The sequence below is a fragment of the Amaranthus tricolor genome, chromosome 7 (assembly GCF_026212465.1).
Source record: "Amaranthus tricolor cultivar Red isolate AtriRed21 chromosome 7, ASM2621246v1, whole genome shotgun sequence".
NCBI lineage: Eukaryota > Viridiplantae > Streptophyta > Magnoliopsida > Caryophyllales > Amaranthaceae > Amaranthus > Amaranthus tricolor.
The window spans coordinates 17,094,446-17,114,437 of NC_080053.1; the positions used below are offsets into that span (position 1 = coordinate 17,094,446).

General features: G+C 33.7%; 1 protein-coding gene across 1 annotated transcript; it reads left to right on the plus strand.

Annotated features, from left to right (window-relative positions):
• The first annotated feature begins 10,392 nt into the window (after positions 1-10,392).
• Positions 10,393-19,591, plus strand: LOC130817849 (protein AGENET DOMAIN (AGD)-CONTAINING P1). Its single transcript, XM_057683795.1, has 3 exons — positions 10,393-11,017; positions 17,919-18,368; positions 19,207-19,591. The coding sequence occupies exons 1-3, from the start codon at positions 10,583-10,585 to the stop codon at positions 19,225-19,227; spliced, it is 906 nt and encodes a 301-aa protein (XP_057539778.1). The 5' UTR covers positions 10,393-10,582; the 3' UTR covers positions 19,228-19,591.
• The last annotated feature ends 401 nt before the right edge of the window (positions 19,592-19,992 follow it).

Genomic DNA, 19,992 nt, shown 5'->3' on the forward strand with positions numbered 1-19,992 from the left:
ATGAAAAGGGCAAGAGAAAGGCAAGGGATTTAAGAAGACCGTTAAGCAAAGAAAATTTTAACAAGACCGACTTTCGCAAAGCCATGATCGCTGCATGGGGAGAATCTGAAAGTGATGATGAAACTGCAGTCCCCGAAGAGGAAGAGACAACAAATCTATGTCTCATGGCCACGTATGAAAGCAAGGAGGATAAATCCAAAGGAAAGCAGGTAAATACTTCTTACACATTTCCTGATCACCCATCCAAAATGAGTAAAAATAAATTAATAGAATTGCTTAAGGAGACTCAAATTAAACTTGAAAATTGTTATGATAAATGTCTCCAATTGGAAAAGGAGCTCAAAATAAGTAAAGACCATGTCTCCTATATTAACACCTTTAGATCTGATGTCCAAAACAGATTTTTCGGTTTGTTGGACCAAAATGTAATTCTAAAGGAAAATATGGAGAGAATTAAAAAGGAAAATGTTATTCTTAATATTGAGTTAACGCAATACAAATTGTTAGGCTTGAATAAGGAAGTAAACGATGCAACTATTAAAAGTCTGTGTACAGGTTTTCAAAATCTCGACAGTAGCTTCGAATTCAACCGCCCCAATAGTGATAAAATAGAACTTGAATTAAATTCAAGAGAAAAAGGGAAAATAAAAAATGTTCCAAATTGGATTCAAGAAGCTAAAAGCAAAAATTCAAAAGGCCTAAATTATTTTAAGAATAACAAGAAGAAGAAGACTTATGTAGATCTCCCTAGTGACAGAATCTGTTCCTTCTGTGGAGGAACTGGCCATCTGAAGGACCAGTGCACCAAAAGGGAACAGTACACTGTCTCCAACAGAAACTATGTCGATAACGTTTGGATGAAGAAAGCAGATTTTTGTAAAATCGACAAGGAACCCAAGACAGTCTGGGTTCCTATTACTAACAATTAATTCTTTTTCAGGTCCAAGTGAGGAGGAACAACTCATGGTATCTCGACAGTGGGTGTTCCAAGCACATGATAGGCTACAAATCTAAATTTCTCTCACTTGAAGCCTATGATGGGGGAACAGTAACCTTCGGTGACAATATGAAGGGTGAGATAATCGCCAAAGGAAAGATTGGAAGGTCATGTTCCCATGCAATTGATAACGTGTTTTTAGTCGAGAATTTGAAACATAACTTACTAAGCATTTCTCAATTTTGCGAAAAAAGGTAACTCTGTAAACTTTACTTCTGAAAAGTGCATTATTTCTAGGAATGACACAGGAGACATAGTTCTTAAAGGGATCAGAAAAGGGAACACTTATATTGTGGATCTAGACACTGTTCCCAAAATCAGTCTAACGTGTTTAAGTGTTATAGAAGACGACCCACTTCTTTGGCATAAGCGTCTAGGTCATGCTAGTTATACATTGATTAATGCATTAAGATCAAAAGACCTAGTAAGAGGACTACCAGCTATAAAATTCCTTAAGGATGAAATTTGTGATCCTTGTGCCAAAGGAAAACAAGTAGGGTCATCTTTTAAATCAAAGAATGTTGTGACCACCTCTAAACCACTTGAATTAATACATATGGATTTGTGTGGACCTATGAGAATACAAAGCCGAAGTGGCAAAAGATATGTGTTTGTTATTGTTGATGACTATAGTAGATTTACTTGGACTTTATTTTTAATTAGTAAAGATGAAGCTTTTAATGAGTTTGTTTCTTTCGCTAATAAAATACAAAAATCTACCAATAATCAAATTATTCACATAAGGTTAGATCATGGTAAAGAATTCGAAAATTAAAGCTTTATGAGTTACTGCAATGAACATGGAATAAGTCATAATTTTTCTGCACCAAGAACACCACAACAAAATGGTGTAGTTGAAAGAAAAATGTAACAACCCGACTTACCGTTGACTGGGTAAACAGGGTCATCACTGGGTTCGTTTCCCAAGAAACCGAAATCACACTTCCAAAACTCAAGCAAAGGGGTCACAAGCTCTTCAACGTGACTAACTTAGCTAAATCCCAAAACCAACATCTAACTAATACACAAGATAATAATACAAGTCTCTACAAGTCCGATATAACCAGCACAACCAAAACAAATATACATTTATCCAAATACCTAATACAAAACTACAAATTCCTACGTGCTCAGCTCAATATACATCCTTGGAACGCTATTCAACACCGTTAACCCATCGTTCCCGACCGGTTCCGATCTGTGATCAAACTAAAAGATGGAAACAACAGGGGGTCAGATTAAACTGAATGAGAAGTAACAATCCAAAACAACAAAACACAGTAACTCAAATCATAGGTTTAAAAGCAACATCAGTCTTCCTATATCTATGTGCGCACAGGGAGTCTAGTTTGAGAGGTGCCCCATAGCTCTAAGGCTATGTCGCTCTCGGGTGAAGCTAGTCAATATCTCAATGACAATTCGCTTCAAAACAGAGAGCAGGGAACAATGTTCCTCAACTCCGTCAATGACCAGCTCGCAAGCCCGATCCATTGACCATATCATAATATCAACATAATCATTCACAACAACATTCGTCTCAACAATTTCCAATTCAAAAGAGCTTTAGTAAAAAGTTTATTTTCAAGAATATAGTCTGATCAGACCCTTTAAGGGACTGCTACTACTCACCAAAGACGACGCTTTAAAGAGCCGTGATCAATTCGCAGCTATCAACTAGAAAGAGCGCGCAGAGAAATCGTTTTCTGAAGAATAACAAGATCATAACATAACTCAAGAGCGTTCGGCGTTGCTATATTGGCATATAACTTATTACATCTCCTCTTAAAGCTGTATCTTAATAAAAACTCTATTCTAACATGTTTAAATTATCATAATAGTGCATAATCTAGTCTTTAATTCTGCCAAAAACAACTAAAAAAAGCTTAATAAACGAATCCTGGATTAATACATTGATTTTCATGATTAAAGATTCATGGATGATAAGATGGAATACAACTAATAGGAAAAAAGGGGTGTATGTATAGGATTCAACGCTTTACAAAATAATTGAATAGATAAAATAATTACCATAATTTGCAGGAAGAATTGGGCGTCTATTTCAAAGGAAGAACAAGAAGTTGATTGTTTGCTTCAAATTCACGCCCCAACAATCAAAGGGAACCCAACTACCCCTTATTTCTTCGAAAATCAAAGGCAAGAATGAATATTGTTATTGTGTTGTTCAGAGAATCGAGGTGAAGAAGGCGGTCATGGCTGCTGCACTTGATTTGAGTTTCTTGAGGGTAGATTTGTTGTTTGTTGCTGGGTTCTTCAAGAATTAAGGCAGAGGAGAAGGCAAGACATCATCAAACATGTAAATCGAAACTCAAAAAAAAATGGCACAAGAAGAAGGGAAGGACATACGGATGCAGTTGTTGCTTCTGAGTTTTAGCGAGAGGAAGAAGAAGATGCGGATCTTGCCATTGTTGTTTTTCGAAGGAAAGCTTCAAAGAAGGAGGCTATAATTAGGGCTGCATTCTTTGAAAATTCAGATCAAGATTACAAGGATTGCACTCGAAAATCAATGGATTGAATGAGGAAGAAGGTTGGTCAACTGCAGCAGAATTCAAGCAAGAAATCAGCCATTTTCAGAGGAAATGGCGAGAAGGAAGAAGGTGTTCTTGGATTTTGATGTGTTCAATTGAGGAGTGTGGTTTGGCTGATTTTTGGTTTCAATCGAAGTGAGGGAGAAGGGAAGGGTTTGAGTATTTTTAATCCAATTAAAAGAAAAGGAAAAGAGAGAAGAAATAAAATAGAGAATATTTATGTCATGTGTATTTAAAATCATTCTCGCACTGATAATTCCCTTAAACTTACTCGTCTTAAAATATTAATTTCCCAAATGTTACAAAAAATAGAACCTTAGAGGAAATGGCTAGAACCATGTTAATTGCTAGTGGTCTACCTAGAAATTTTTGGGCCGAGGCTGTCAATACTGCATGTTATATTTTGAATCGTGTAATGATTAGACCCATCACCTCAAAGACACCCTATAAATTACTTAAAGGTGTAAAACCAAATATTTCCTATTTTCGTGTGTTTGGATGCAAATGTTTTGTTCATGTAAATGGAAAACGAGAAATAGGAAAGTTTGATGAAAGAAGTGATGAAGCAGTATTTCTTGGCTATTCATCGAATAGTAAAGCCTACAGAGTTTACAATAAAAGGACAATGAGCGTGGAAGAATCCATTCACATAATTTTTGATGAAACTAACTTTTTGACTAGTGAACAGGATATAAATAATTTTAAAATAGGTCTTGCAAATCTTGAGGACGATGATGAAGAAATGAAAGAGCAAGATCAAGGAACAGCAGGTGAACAGCTGATTTCAGAAGAAGTAGAAAGGTCTGATCAGAATCAGGAACTGCCAGTACATCAGGACCAACAAACTGTTCCCAATCCAGTTGTTCCCACAGATGAGCGAGATGATCCAGTAGCTGAACAGAATGAAAATCAAGCGAATGATCCAGAGCATACTACTGTTCCCACAAGAGAATTTGTGCCTAAACCATGGAAATATCAAAGATGTCATCCTCTTGATTTGATTGTAAGTGATTTGAATAAGGGAACACAAACCGGATCCCAAATAAGAAACTTTTGTGCACATTTTGCATTCCTATCATCACTTGAACCTAAAAATCACGAAGAAGCTCTAAAGGATTCCGAATGAATCGTAGCCATGCAAGATGAACTGAATGAATTTGAAAGAAACAAAGTATGGCATTTAGAACCCAAACCAAAACACAAAAAGGTAATTGGTTTAAAATGGGTATTTCGGAACAAATTAGATGAGCATGGAATAATTGTAAGAAACAAAGCAAGGCTCGTGGTCAATGGGTACAATCAACAAGAAGGTATTGATTATACTGAGACATTTGCTCCGGTAGCAAGGTTAGAGGCTATTAGAATTTTAATTTCTTTTGCTGCTTTCATGAACTTTAAATTATATCAAATGGATGTGAAATGTGCTTTCTTAAATGGTTTTCTTGATGAAGAAGTTTTTGTTGAACAACCCCCAGGCTTTGAAAATACCTCTTGTCTTGATCATGTCTACAAGCTTGATAAAGCTCTTTATGGCTTGAAACAAGCTCCTAGGCAATGGTATGAAAGACTATCAAAATTCTTAATCCAAAATGACTTTGTTAAGGTAAAATTGACAAAACCTTATTCTTTAAGAATAAAGGTTTTGATATTTTAGTTGCTCAAATATATGTTGATGATATTATTTTTGGAGCCACCAATGAATTGCTGAGTAAAGAATTTGCTAACCTAATGAGTAATGAATTTGAAATGAGTATGATGGGAGAACTAAATTTCTTCCTTGGGTTATAAATTAAACAAACAGCTAATGGTATCTTTATTCATCAACAAAAATATATAAAAGAACTTCTCAAGAAATATGGCTTGAATAATGCTAAAACCAACAATACACCTATGGCTACAAATGTTAGATTAGATGAACACCCAAATGGAACAAATATTGATCAAACTATGTATAGAGGCATGATTGGCTCTTTATTATATCTAACTGCTAGTAGACACGATATTGCTTTCAGTGTTGGCTTATGTGCTAGATTTCAATCCAATCCTAAAGAATCACATCTCACTGCAGTAACACGAAATTTAGGATATTTGAAGGGAACAAATGACTTGTCCCTATTTTACCCAAAAAGTGATGTCTATGACTTGAAAGGTTTTAGTGATGCAGATTATGTGGAGATCTTGTGAACAGAAAAATTACTTCAGGTATGGTACAAAATTTCTTGGCTCATGTTTAGTTTCATGGTGTTCCAAGAAACAAAACACCGTTGCATTATCCATTGCCGAAGCTGAATATGTAGCAGCAGCAGCTTGCTGTTCCCAAATGCTTTGGATAAAACAACAGCTAAGAGATTTTGGTATTAAGTTTGAATGCGTTCCTATTTATTGTTATAATACCAGTGCCATATGCATATCAAAAGATCCAGTGCATCATTCTAGGGTTAAACACATACATATAAGACATTATTTTCTTAAGGACAACGTTGAAAATAAAAATATAATAGTCAAGCATGTTAACACAAATGAGCAAGTTGCAGATATCATGACTAAACCACTTCCAAGGGAACAACACGAAAAAATGAGATTGGAACTTGGCATGATTAAGCTTCATTGAAGTAAGTGACAAGCATGATCCTTAAAGACAAAATGAAAATTGAAAAGGTCGATCAACCACAAAAATCTTGATTGAAAAATCAATTATCGAAAGGATCAAGTACGCACTATTTAAAAGTAAATACTGTGAATGCTCTCATGTTTGCTTGTTTAATTTGATCAAACTATAGTAGCATAAAATTTCCATTTATTTCATTCTCATAAAATTATTTCATATTGTTCAATTTATATATATTTTTTCCAGCATTTTTTTTATTAAAAAGTAGGAATCGAATCATCGCAATTCTTCTCTAAATCCGCCTAGTTCCTTTTCATACAATGAGTTCACATGCTTAAAGTAAATGAGGTACAATGAAAAACCTAAACACACGTCCCCTCACATTCAATATATACATCTTCTCACGTCAAACCCTAACTACTTCATCTTCAATTGCAATCAACACTCAACCCTAAAATCATCTTCATCTTCTCGCATTATCTGCTGATTCCTCTTCATCAACTCACAAAATCACTATGAGAACTAAAAATCGCACACCCAAAATGAAACAACCCAAACCATTAAAAATTGTTCACCCATCACCTCCAATCACTGCACAAGAGTCATCTTCAAGAGAATAGCAGGACACTACTGTTGCCTCTGGAGTGCATGCAAGTAACAAGAGAAAGAGAGACTCCACTTCAAAGAAATCATCTTCAGCCAAGAAGGCAAAAGTTACTGTTCACTTGAACGCTGAAGAATTATCAAAGGAAATGATAGTTGGGTTTGGCCTAAATAAACAATGGTATGAATCCACCTTTTTCCCTCAGTTACACGCAATCTTACAAACTCAGTTTTGGGAATCTTTGATGGCAGAATACTGCTGCAATCCAATGTACCCAGAATTGATGCGTGAGTTTGTTTTAAACTTTTCTATTGACGATGGTGTTTGTTCGAGTTCTGTTAAGGAGGTTAAAAGAGGAAAATGAGGAGGTTTTTGTACCTACCAAGCAACAATCTGGTTCAACCCCTAGGAAGAGTTGCAAGTTAGCTTCCAAAGGCAAAAGACCTGTTGTTATTCTTGACGATGACTCAACCTCATACACAACAGCTGAACCGAGCCATCCTTCCTTACCTAAGCCAACCACACCTTCATCCCATCACTTTCCTTCACCACCACAATCACCTATACCACCATAACCGATACCAACTTCACCACCACCTATCCACTCCTTACAGAACCAAGGCTTTGACCAAACCACAGTTCCTACAGCCCCTCTATATTCAATACTTCTGAAGCTCGATGAATTACAGTCCCGCTTCTTTGCATTCCAAGATGAAGTTCGTGTTTCCTTAGCCTCTCTTACAGACCAGTTGACTCAAATTGAAGCTCGTCTGGGTGCAAAACTTGATACTTTTGAGGTGGAAACTAAATATATTGATGAAGAAGCTCCTACATCTTGATTCCTCCTACTGCTTTTAATATTTTAATTTTCTTAACCATCATTCACTCAAACATTATTCTACTTATATTTTTCTTTGTACCAGCTGGGGTACAGTTCCTATAATTGATAGCTTGTTGAACATCTTTTTCTTTATGCTACTAACTGTTTGTGAAGTTTAATCCCTGCTCATCATGCTTGCATTTATTGGTACTTGCTTTTGATCATTGCATCTTGATTCAATCATTGGCTATATGTTTAGTGTTGTGGTTTGATTATCCTACTTCTTTTTGATTGATGTCAAAAGGGGGAATATTTGGCACAAACTTTAAATGATGCTTGAGTATGCTTAGTTTATATCAGTATCTATTTTATATCAGTATCTATTTTCTGTTGAACATTAGGACTATATACTAATTCATACATGCTCTGATGCTCTGATATAATATAATTGAGATGAATTGAATTATATACTCTGATAATTGTGATGATTTATATGAATTAAGCTCTGATTAGTAATAAGTTTAGCAAGTTTAGCTCTGATTAATTGCAACTACTCTGATCTATATGATCTATATGCTCTGATATAATTGAGATAAGTTTAGCATTGGTTAATTTTAATCAAACTGATTGTTTTTAGCTCTGATCATCAAATCAGTAAATTATTTGTGATTTGCTCTGATATTACTTTGATTACTTATGATCTATGCTCTAATTTTTACTTGAATGCTATGATAAAATTCTTACATTGCTTAGAATCTTGGTAAGTTTTGTTTTGTTTAGTTTTATTTGAAATCTTAAGCTATAAACTACTTCCGATGCCTTGATTATGCTTAAGTTATTTTAAGTAATTCTAATTAATAGAGTAATTTGTTTTTAATGTATGCTTGGTAAATTATATTGTAACGAGTTAATTTACTAAGTTATGTAAGAGTTGTTTTAATCTCTGGCATGCTCTACAATATTGATTTTACTCTATTTTATTTAAGTTTGTTTAAAAAGTTTGTCATCATCAAAAAGGGGGAATTTGTTGGACCTCTTGAGTTTTGATGATGACTACACTTTATTTAAACGAATATGTTTTAGAGATTGTGTGCAGGTCGATATCCGGTCTTGATTATGATCGTTGATAGTACCTATGACTTGGTTCATGGAAATGTACGTGTCAAAAGGATCCAAAAGCTGTTAGGAGAGTATATCACTTGGGATGTAAAATGGAGACATGAGGTCTACTGTTCCCAAGTTTGATGTTCTAACAAAACTGGAGATTGGAGACAGCACACTGTTCCTTTGTCGAAGTCAACTGAAAATACGTCTACTAAATTTCTGTTTTTAATTATTTTTTTATTTTTAGTTGATGTATTAAATAAAGTTAATTTGTTGCATTGATAAATTATTAAAGTTAATTGGCAAAATATTTTCTAAAATATCTAACGTGTGATTTTCTAAATATAAGCCTTTATTTTAGGATCTATGTTTAGTAAATGACTAAATTTAGCTAAGAAAGAACAGCAGCTGATTTTAAGGGATCCTTAGCTATTATTAGCTAAAGGTAACCGTCCCTAATATTAGTAATAGGTAACCGTATTATTAGCTAAAGGCAACCGTATCTAAATATAGCTTAAAGTAAATCGTGGTTATTATTGGAAAAAGGAACTGCAGCTAATTTTAGTATATGGGAACTGCTGCTAAATGGAACAGTATCTATTATTAGTATCTGGGAACAACGGTTATTATTAAATAACCATGGGCTTGATTTTATCAAGATTAATACCTAGTTTTTAGAGACTAACCGTAGGATGACTTGGATTTTAAGATCCAAATTACTCTCCTTATTATTTGAGATAAGGGAGTAGTGGTTGGTTTATTCCTTTTTATTAGGGATTTTAGTTCTATAAATAAGAGGTCCTTTCGGCTGTTCCTAAGTGTGAAAAACGTATGAGCTTATTCTCTACGATTATTTTTGGAGATTTTTACAATAAATATTTTGTTTTAAAAATTGCCAATCAACTTCTAATATTTTCTTGTGCAACTGATTGATTTTATTTTTAGAGATTTTTTTTCTTTTTTGTAAGGGATTTTGAATGATATTTGTAATTAGGCTTGGATGAGTCTAAGGGGGAAATAGATAGCTTTGAGTGAAGCTAGTGAGAAGTTTAGCTTTTAGTGAAGCTAAGTTTGTTGTTTTGAGTGAAGCTAAGTTTGTTGGTTTGAGTGAAGCAATTTGAGAGAGAAGTTGGCCTAGTTGATGCGCTTTGAGTGAAGTAAGGTGTTTAATGTAATTGTAACGAATTGCCTTAAACATAGTGGAGAATTTAGAAATCCCGTGGAGTCGTGGTTTTTCCTTCTAATTAGGCCTAAAAGGTTTCCACGTAAAAATCGTATTGTCTCTTTCATTATTTCGCTCTAAGTTTAAGCTTTATTTATTTTATTTAATTCCGCAAAAACAGGGCGTACGCTTAAAATTGTAACAACAACTCACCCCCCCCTCTTGTTGCTGTTTTCGTCTCTGACTAAGTCTACAGGATTTATGTTTGCATATGGCCTGTTGTTAGCAACAACAGACAATTACTGAAGCTGAGTCAAAGTAAGTCAATATAGCAATCGCCTGCTGTTAGTAACAATGGGCGATTACTGGACTGACTTTATTAATACAGTTTAAATAATTATTCATTGTTAATAACAATGAATACATAAATGCTTGGATTAAAAGACGCTTAATTTAATAAAGAAAGTTTTTCTTCTTTAGAAAACAAAACTTATTTTATTTAAATTTTAAGAAAGAATCCAACTTTCAATCTTGAATTATAAACCCTAATTTATTACCCTTCATCTCTCCTCTTCAATCTCCTTTAATCTCATTGTGCACCTTTTTCATGCAATTTGAACTCCCCTCCACTTTCCAACTAAAATTTCAAAAGTTTTGAAAGATCCCCACATACACTAACAACTTTTATACATATTCCATATCAGTAACTTATTTCCCCTAATTTTTAGCAACAAATCCAAGATGTCCAAATTTCAGTTCAAAAAGGGTACGAAGGTTGAAATAAGCATTGATGAAGATGGTTTTCGTGGGGCATGGTTTATTGGCACAATTGTTAAACAACCAGCAAAAAATGAGAATCAAGTAATGGTTGAATATGAGACATTGTTGGAAGATGATGAATCAACCCCTTTGAGAGAAAAGGTAGATTTAGTGCAGATTAGACCAGTTCCACCGAGGGAAACCAAGAGGGTTTATAAAATCGATGAAGAAGTTGATGTTTGTTATAATGATGGATGGTGGGAAGGTGTTATCACTCAAGTTTTAGATGATAATCAATATTCTGTTTATTTTAGACCTTCAAGAGAGCAAAGTGACTTCAAGGAGTCAGATTTGAGGCTTCATAGAGAGTGGGTTAATCAAAAGTGGGTTCCTCCATTGCAAGAAGAAAAAGAAGAGGTATGGTGATTTGTTTTAAAGTGGATTAGTTTTTTTTTTTTTCATTTTTTTTTGTTTTTATTAATGCTCATTTGTAGGCATTTTGTTATATTGTCCAAAAAAACACCTTCATATAAAAGCCTTATAATTATAAGCTTAGTTGGATCTGTTGTGAATGTCTAACATATTATCGGGAAAATACGAAGTGTACATACTTAACAACTTAAGGAAATACCATCCCATAAACATATGACTATGGGAGGGAGGGCTCCAATGTCTTATAAATTGTGCACACCATCTTTAATTTTTTTAATTTGTTAATGTAGTATAAAACATCCTAACACCCCTCACATGAGACCCCGTCAACTTCGCATGTGGGAGTAATCAATTAAGGTAAAAATGCCATTCTTTTCGGGTCTACTATTTCTTAAGAAAGATTTTGATCGAACCATTGGCTTTGTTATGATGTTAATTTTGTTATTGGACTTTTACATAACAAGACCCACATAAAAAGAGATACAAACCTAATGACGTTCCATTAGTAGTCCATCAAGATCAAGTATATATGATAGTCAACCACATTCTAATTCTTTGATGTGAGATCACAAGTAGAATGTTTTTCAACAATAATGTTGCAAATTGAGAGTGAAAAAAGAGTATGTTGGTATTCCTTATCCATAATGTAGTTTAGTTAGCTTTTCCATTTACTATGTTTTGTTTTATCAAACTAGGATTGATAAGCTAAAGTGACAAAAAGGTTGTCATATTTGAGATTTAATGATTGATGAGGGTGGTAGAATTATCATAAAATATTCATTCATTAGCATTCTATTATTGGAACAAGTTCAAGAAGAGTTGTGACTTGTGAGTGAGTTGATATGAAACAAAGGGAATGAGCGGAAGACTAAATGATGAAGTATTTTAGAACGCTTCAATTTTTGTATTGCTGTTTTTAATTCAACTCATGTCATACCCAAATTTTCCATTCCACCTATCTTTATAATTAATGTCACTTAATTTTCTTATCTCCTTGCTGATTGCAAATTGAAAATAGTGAATTATGGTCGATTTAAAACTATTTTTGGGCCATTTTGAGTGTTATGAACTCAAAAGTGATTAGGTGGCTAATTATGCTGTAGTGTTAATGATATTATGCATGCAAGAGACATTTTGTCTAATATTTATATCATCTAGCATTTCAGCAATAAAAGGGTTTTGTATTTTCGATGTTTGTGTGTAAAGTACACTTAAAAATATAGGGTTTTGTATTTTCGATGTTTCTGTGTAAAGTATGAATCTTATCAAATGGGGATCCTTGGAAGAATTATGATTTCAACTCTTGTGAGTTGTGATTGTCTTTAATCATCATCCTTTTCTATTGAGTTTAGACATACACATGAAATCCAAGTTCTATTTATTCTTTACACTCCCGTCTTCGAAGTGTTCTTTGGTATCCCTAAATCTTTCTTCTTTTGCACTCACAAGAGTTCCTAACTCCCCTACATCTATGTAAGTACTAATTACGTATATCCAATAAACGGTTTTCGGTATTCTGTTATCTTATCCTCAATGTTTGCCAATCATGTTCACTTTTTGTCCTTGTGTTCATTGTTACCCCGAATGCAATTTGTTTCAGTGCATGAGACGGAAATGCGAACGTGGAATGCAACCTAGTGTGACTCGAGAACGACTATATAAGAAACATTAAGGCTTTATCACATGATTTCCTTCTTTTTCTCTCCTTGAATTAATAAATAGAGGTTTAGAAACCTTTACAGACTGATACTTGAGCGATTAGGTACGCGTTTCACTAGATACTTGAGCAATTAGGGACGTGTTTCACTAGTGATCTTGGAACCGGCATTTCGGGGTTGCGAAATGGGGTTATGTTGCACATTCTAGGTTTTATACTCATGTTGTCTTTTTAAGGTATGTCTAACAATGCTAAAGTCTTATTCCTTACAATATGAGGCTGCCTATATGACTCAAAACAAATCTACGTTAAAGATCATTGCTAATAAGATTACACTTAATTTACTCTATCTAATACTAGTCTGCGACTACAAAAATCAATTCCAATTATCTTCTACACATTGTACTTCTCTGTTCGCTCTTATATATTGTCATATGTTCCCATAAACCCTAATTCTCCATGTAATTTTTCACTCTTACCTATGTGACATGCTCACGTAAATCTCAAATCTTCATGTCATTCTTCACTCTTATCATCCTCGGCCTACCTTCCTCTTTTAAGTTTGAAAGTTTAAACCTCTCACTAATGTTATTCATCAATCATTTTTAATTTGTATTTTATTCTTTATCTATAAGTTTAATATAGTCAAGTGGAATCTTGTTTGATTCTTAACAATGCAAAGATAGTTCGTATGAGTTTTTACTTGCAACGTTTGCTTTTTTGCACTGTCCAATGCACTAATTCAATCCTTATTATTTCTAATTATATATAAGAAAAAATTATAAAAATTTGATATTAATAATCTTTGCAATGAGACGAATCCAACAAGATCTTACTTTATTGTGCTTTAACTTATAGATTAAAAATTAATCACCAATTAAGAGTGATGAATAAATAGTGTCATTTTGTCAAATGTTGCAACTAATATGGAACGGAGGAAGTATAATTTATAACTATGTTAAATTAGAAGTTACTAAGACTTGAATAAGTGCATTGACATGTGTGCAAAATTAAATGAGAAAACTAAATTGAATTAGTGGGAGTATCTTTTATATTAGCTAAATCTACCAGATTAACACATGCATTTGAGTCACTATATTGTCCTACAATGAGCTCTAACATTTAAACTCATAATATTGTTGCTCTAATTATAATCAACTAGAATTTTTCTTATTGATCGTGGTGGAGTATCCTATTGCAAATCTTTATTTGAGGCTAGTTCACATGATGAACATTTTAATTAATATCTCCATTGTTAAATGTTCAACCAAAATACATGTATCACTCACCTGGAAAGAGCTCCTTCATGTCTAATTTGGATGGAGCACCTTGCTAAAATTCCATATGCTCTATTTTCTTTGACTTAGTTTAAATCCTTTTAATTAGAACATTTACCTCCACATATCCAAGCTTAACATTTAGGAAAAATCTCCAAGAATAATCTAATTTTTTCATGATTTTCCTACAATAATCTCAAGTATTGATTAACCATAAATAAACCCAAGTATTGGTTTAGTTGTCCTATAGTAGTGTAACATTACCTATAATCGCTAAACAAATATTAATTTTTTTTTCATTTTTTTCTACCTTAAGTAAATTTTATACAACCAAACAAAGGTAAATTACATTAAGTTATCTCCCAACTAGAAAATCTTTTCCATCTCCCTCCCACATAAACTCTGATTACATTTCAAACTTCATTTATTCCACCATCTTAATTGAAGAGCAAAGCTTTAAACTTAAAGAAGCAAGGTCACAACAACAGACTTTTTTCCTTTTATTTTTGCTTTCTGTTGTGATGTAAGGGCTGGTAATGGGTGTTTTTACAAGATGGGAGTGGTTCAGTAAGGTTTTCATTCCAAAATGTGGATAATGTAGTAGTTAAGAAAAAATGTAAAAATATAATGTAGAGAGGAAGATCGAAAAGTTGCATTACACAAAAGATGAAAGAGATGTTCAAGCTTCTCAAACTCCATTGTTGTGAATAAACACATTTTAATTCTCGGCATATATTGAGAGGTTTTTATAATTCATTCCTAGATATTTATCATTTCTATCGCCCAATTTAATTGAGGTAAGGTTGATTAGAAAGACTGAAAACTTAATTTCATTTTCCGTTGCTCACTTGTTGAGGACATGCATGCTATTGATTTCTATACATCCATCAATATAATGAAAGTTGAATGAATCTTGGCCTTCAATAGTGAGTTGTCATAGAAGTTGAAAAATCCAAAAAGAATGAAGTTTTTTAATGGACAAAAAGAAAATTCATGGACGTGAAAATGGAAGAGGGTTTTACCAGATTTTAATGGAAGAAGTTTTGCTTTTTATGGAAGTAGAGAGACATAGGTTGGTTATCAAGAGATGAGAGAGAGAATACACGGGCAAAAAGTGATTTTAATGAAGCTCTTTACTGGTTTTAATGGAGGACCAAAAGAGATTAAGAAGATGGTTTTTTTAATGTAAAATGACCTACAACAACCGGTGAAAACATTACTAACAATGTTACTGGTTAAATGACCTCATAATTGGGATTATTCATGGTAATCAATAGTTGAGATTATTATAGGAAAATCAGTTAAAGATTGGATTATTCTAAGTAATTTTCCTAACATTTATCCCATCTTTATTTTCATCCACTAAACAAATTAAAGCTCAAAGTAGAATCTTGATGTAGATCAATTTTGATGGAAAATTTTCAATTGTTTTATTGCACATGTCTAAACATTAGTTTTTACTTCGTTATACACATTTAGACCATACTCATGTACATATTTTTTAGTATTCAATTTCTTAATGGCCTCATCTAATAAAAAGCTCCCATGTTGAGATTGTTCAATTATGGAATCAAATTGGTTTTTCATCACGCAGTGTTTTCCTTTAACCTTTACTTCATAATGTGACTCTTAAGTTTTATTTGGCTAAAACATATTCCAAAACCTCGATATGATATTTTTTGGACCCAAAATTCTCCTTTGCTTCATTTTCTTTTAGGAATCTCTTCTTCTAGGTTGCACCATTTGATTCTTCCTTGTCTTTTAATTTTATTTTTGCATGAGCTTGGCTGCATGCAAACATTGAATACTAGGAGTTGGCGTAAGGAGATTAACATTAATTTAGTATGACCTTTATGAGCTACATCCAATAACTTTGGGTAGTATTTACTATAATCTATATGTTACTAAATGCTTTTTTATGAGTTTTATACTACATATCAAGTACTAACAAATCATATGTTTGTGTAAATCTAAAATATATTTTCTCTCATCATCTCTCATTCTCAATCCAAAACTGCCATTGACACTCTTATAGTTACCAAATGCTTTTGGATGACAACCTTAAAACCCTTGCATACAAGTTTGAGAAATGCATGTTGAGTACATGACACCTGCGTGTTGATTTGAATTTGGCTCCAAGTTGTGACCATGTCTCATTTAGCTCCAAATCTCATATTAGTGTAACAGAACTAAGCCATTTTAATTTGCCTTTTGAATTTGTGATTCTCTCAATATAACTCAAAAATAGTCCAAAATCAACCATAATTTTCTTTTGTTGGTTTGCGATTCGTGAGGAAATTAGTGAATAATGTGAGAGAGCCGCAGAGTCTAGAACTATGGTGACAAATCTCAGCAAGTATGTGCAATTGTGGTCTCTATGTTGATTTTGTGTTCAACACGACACAAGTGTTGGTTGTGAATAAACTTAAGGTTCATTTACGTGATGCTTGTCTTGCTAACTTTTTTCAATTTAAGGCTATACACCTGTATAGAAACTTGAGAGGTGCTTTAATACTGTTAATGGTGTTCAAGAACCTATTGTCCTATGTTCGTCAAGGTTGAATTGAAGTTTTTGGAATTGAAAATAACTCAGTAGTACATATTGTATTGGAAAATGTGTTGATGAAGTGATGGCGAAAATTCATTAGAATTGACCTAAACTCATCAAACCTTAGAATAAGTCAAGGACAACTAGGGATGACAATTCTGTCTGAATGCAACTTTAGTACAACTCTATTTGAGAAAAATAATTTGATTCAAACCCCAAAAAATACCTGATGTAAAATCCACATCGGATTGGAGTCAAATTTTATAAAAACTCTAACAATACGACTCAACTCCAATTTAGACTCCGCTTCAACTTAGCATTTGACTTTGCTTTGTATGAATATTTGATTTTCTAGTTTTGTTTATTTACATTTGTATTTTGTATATTGATATAGACATATAAACGTATCTATTTCGACTATCATAGAAGGATTTTTCCTCGAGACTTGAACACTGCTAAAACTTTGATGTGCCTATTTGAAAGACATTATTGTTGTAAGTTTGTTTATTCAGACTAGTTTTTAGAAGTTGGGCAAATTTTAGCCTATTTGAAAGACATTATTATTGTGAGTTAGCATATTATCTTAAACAAATTTGATACTCAAGAAAAGATATTATAATATGATTCTCTAGGAGGTCCGAGAGTTAAAGATCGAGAAAATTCGTAGTACAAAAATTTGAATTGAATTCGCATAGAAAAGGTCGGTGCGAAGTCAGCCGATTCGAGTCCGACTCATTTCCATTCCTAGGGACAATGGGTCTTAAGTGATTTGAGATGGATAATGGTGTGTAGTCTAAGGAATGAGGAAGGGCTAAAAAAGCTAAGTTCAGGATTTTGTACTTAGTTTCCGTTGGGTCTAGTTGTCGTTCGGGGATTATCTTCACTTATAAATCAACGTGGTTTGGTTATTTTCTGGCAAACATACTCTAAGGCCTTTGATGACTGAAAAATGTTTCTATGCCGTCCAAGCATGCATTAACACATGATTTTCCAATTATTATTTTTGTTCATCAGTACGTCGCTTGTTTCAATAGGACTAAAGATTCATAGTTCTTTGGTTTTGGATTATAATGAACCATATTATTATGACTCATTAAATCAAGTACACTTTATATATATATGTGAAATTGCGATGATGATCATCATCAAGAATCAGTCGGAAACAACCTCTTTGATATCATTAACGTTAGGTTTTGTACATCCGATTCCCTAAACCTCCAAGGTGGGACCGTGGGAGCAATTTAATTTATTGGAGTTATGAAATGTTGTGTATGTTTTATTCACCCACTTGCTAGATTAAACTGACTATCAAAATTAATTCTTAATTTCTGTTCAAAGCAGGTCTAATTTATTTCCTCCATCTTCTCATTCGTATTTTCATGTAATGATTGGTTTTGCCCACAGGAGGTGGTTGTAGCAGAAGAAAAGATTCATAACGAGAAAGAAGAGAAGTATTTCTGCAAAGGAAGCTTAGTCGAAGTGAGCAATGATGAAGATGGCTTTGAGGGTGCTTGGTTTGCTGCAACTGTTATCGAGTTGATTGGCAAGGATAAGTTCCTTATTGAGTACACTGATCTAAGAACAGATGATGATAAAGAGTTTGTGAGGGAAGAAGTAGATGCCCTACACATCAGGCCGCGTCCTCCAAAGGCAAAACTGGATAAATTCAAGAAGTCAGAAGAAGTTGATGCTCTTTATAATGATGGGTGGTGGGTGGGCATTATTTCCAAAGTTCTCGGTCAGTCAAAATATCTTGTTTACTTCAAAACCACGGAAGAGACATTAGAGTTCAAGGACAATGAACTAAGGCTGCATCAAGATTGGATTGATGGAAAATGGGTTATTGCGTCTAAGGTATGATACTTTTTATGCTAAGCTTATTAAAATTCTTGCATCCTTTCATTTTTACAATTTTTTTGCATGGAAGAGAAAGTTATGCCTATATCATTTACGATCCGTTTGGTTGCTGGTACTAAATGGTAGTAAGGAAATGATTTGTAAGTCAATAACTTCATGAAATTTTACCAATCTCCTATCCTATGGTAATGAAACTTTGATCATAAAAATGCTTTCATTGTCAATATATTCCATTACCACCTAATACCACGTAGAATAAAATGAGATGTTTGAATTATATAAAGCATGACCATTAAACTTTTCATGAGATTTTCCTACTAAAATTACGCTAAATTTTCATTACCATTCACACCATTTAATATCGACTACCAAACTGGTCTTAGTATTTGCTATATGAGCAAGAGAGAAGGCAACTGTGATAATTTCTTAACCTTTGTTATGTTTGAGCCCAGTTTTTCCTTTTCCACTATTGGTTTTGGCTTAAAAATAGTGGAAAATATAATTGCAAGGAAGGAATGCCACATTCCCTCCTAGTCACTTGCCTTTCTCCTTTCTTCCTCTATGTCCCATTTCTTCCTTTTCTTCAAAAAATTTTCACAAGCAGCCAAATACAGGAAAATAAGTTTTGAAAATGAATTTCCTTTACAAATGTGCTCTATGTAATTAGATCGGAGTTCAAATCATAGTCCTCTAAGTCAGTTCTCCATAACATTTCTTTTTCTCCTTGGTTAATATTCGTTTTCACAACTCTTGCTCGTATAACTTCAAAACCAAGCACAAAAACGTGATCATATTCTTTGTAGGAAGTTAACATTATGCGAAACTCATCTTGCAGGGTCTAGACTTGACGGAATGAAGAGGCTGCCGAGGGATTTTGATGAAGTGTTGGATAAGTAGGTAACTGTCATATTGTAAACCCAAAACTAAATGTTAATATTGTCAATCTCATTTTGCTGAAGGCCATGATTAGTCATTGAAGGAGAACATAGAATTTCTACTTTAATAATGGCCGATGATATATGTATGCCCTCGGTAGATTAGAAATGGCTCCCCGTTGTGATATAATCCAGTGGTGGTTCTGGTCTCATGACCAAGTTTTTTTTTTTGATAGCTTTACTGTGAACCGCCTGTTGTTGCCCATTGGTGGCTGCCACTCTACATGACGGTGTTGTACAAATTAACTACCCCTCAATGAACATACATGTTGCCTTTTGTGACAATTTTATTTGTTTTTCTCTTTCTCTCTATATTCTTCTTTGACTTAAAACAATTATCCCAGACCAGATTAATGGTTATCATTTTTTAATGTCATCACTCTTCGCTAGTGAAGAAGCCATTGATGATGATGAAGAAATGTTTAAAAAATTAGTGGGGAAAGGGAAATGTGGTCTTGCGGTATGGGGGAGGGGCTATGGGAGGTCGTTGGTGCTAGGGGAGGGAAAGGGGGTGGCTAGTGGTGGCTGGATTTAGGTGTTTGAACATGGAAATTAAGTGTTTTTTTTTTAAACATGGTAATAATAACAGGTTAAAGAGTATGCTGGGAGCAAAATGATAGAAAACGTTGGATTATGAAAAATAATTTAAAAATAGAATTATTCACAACGAATGAGTGAAATGTTAT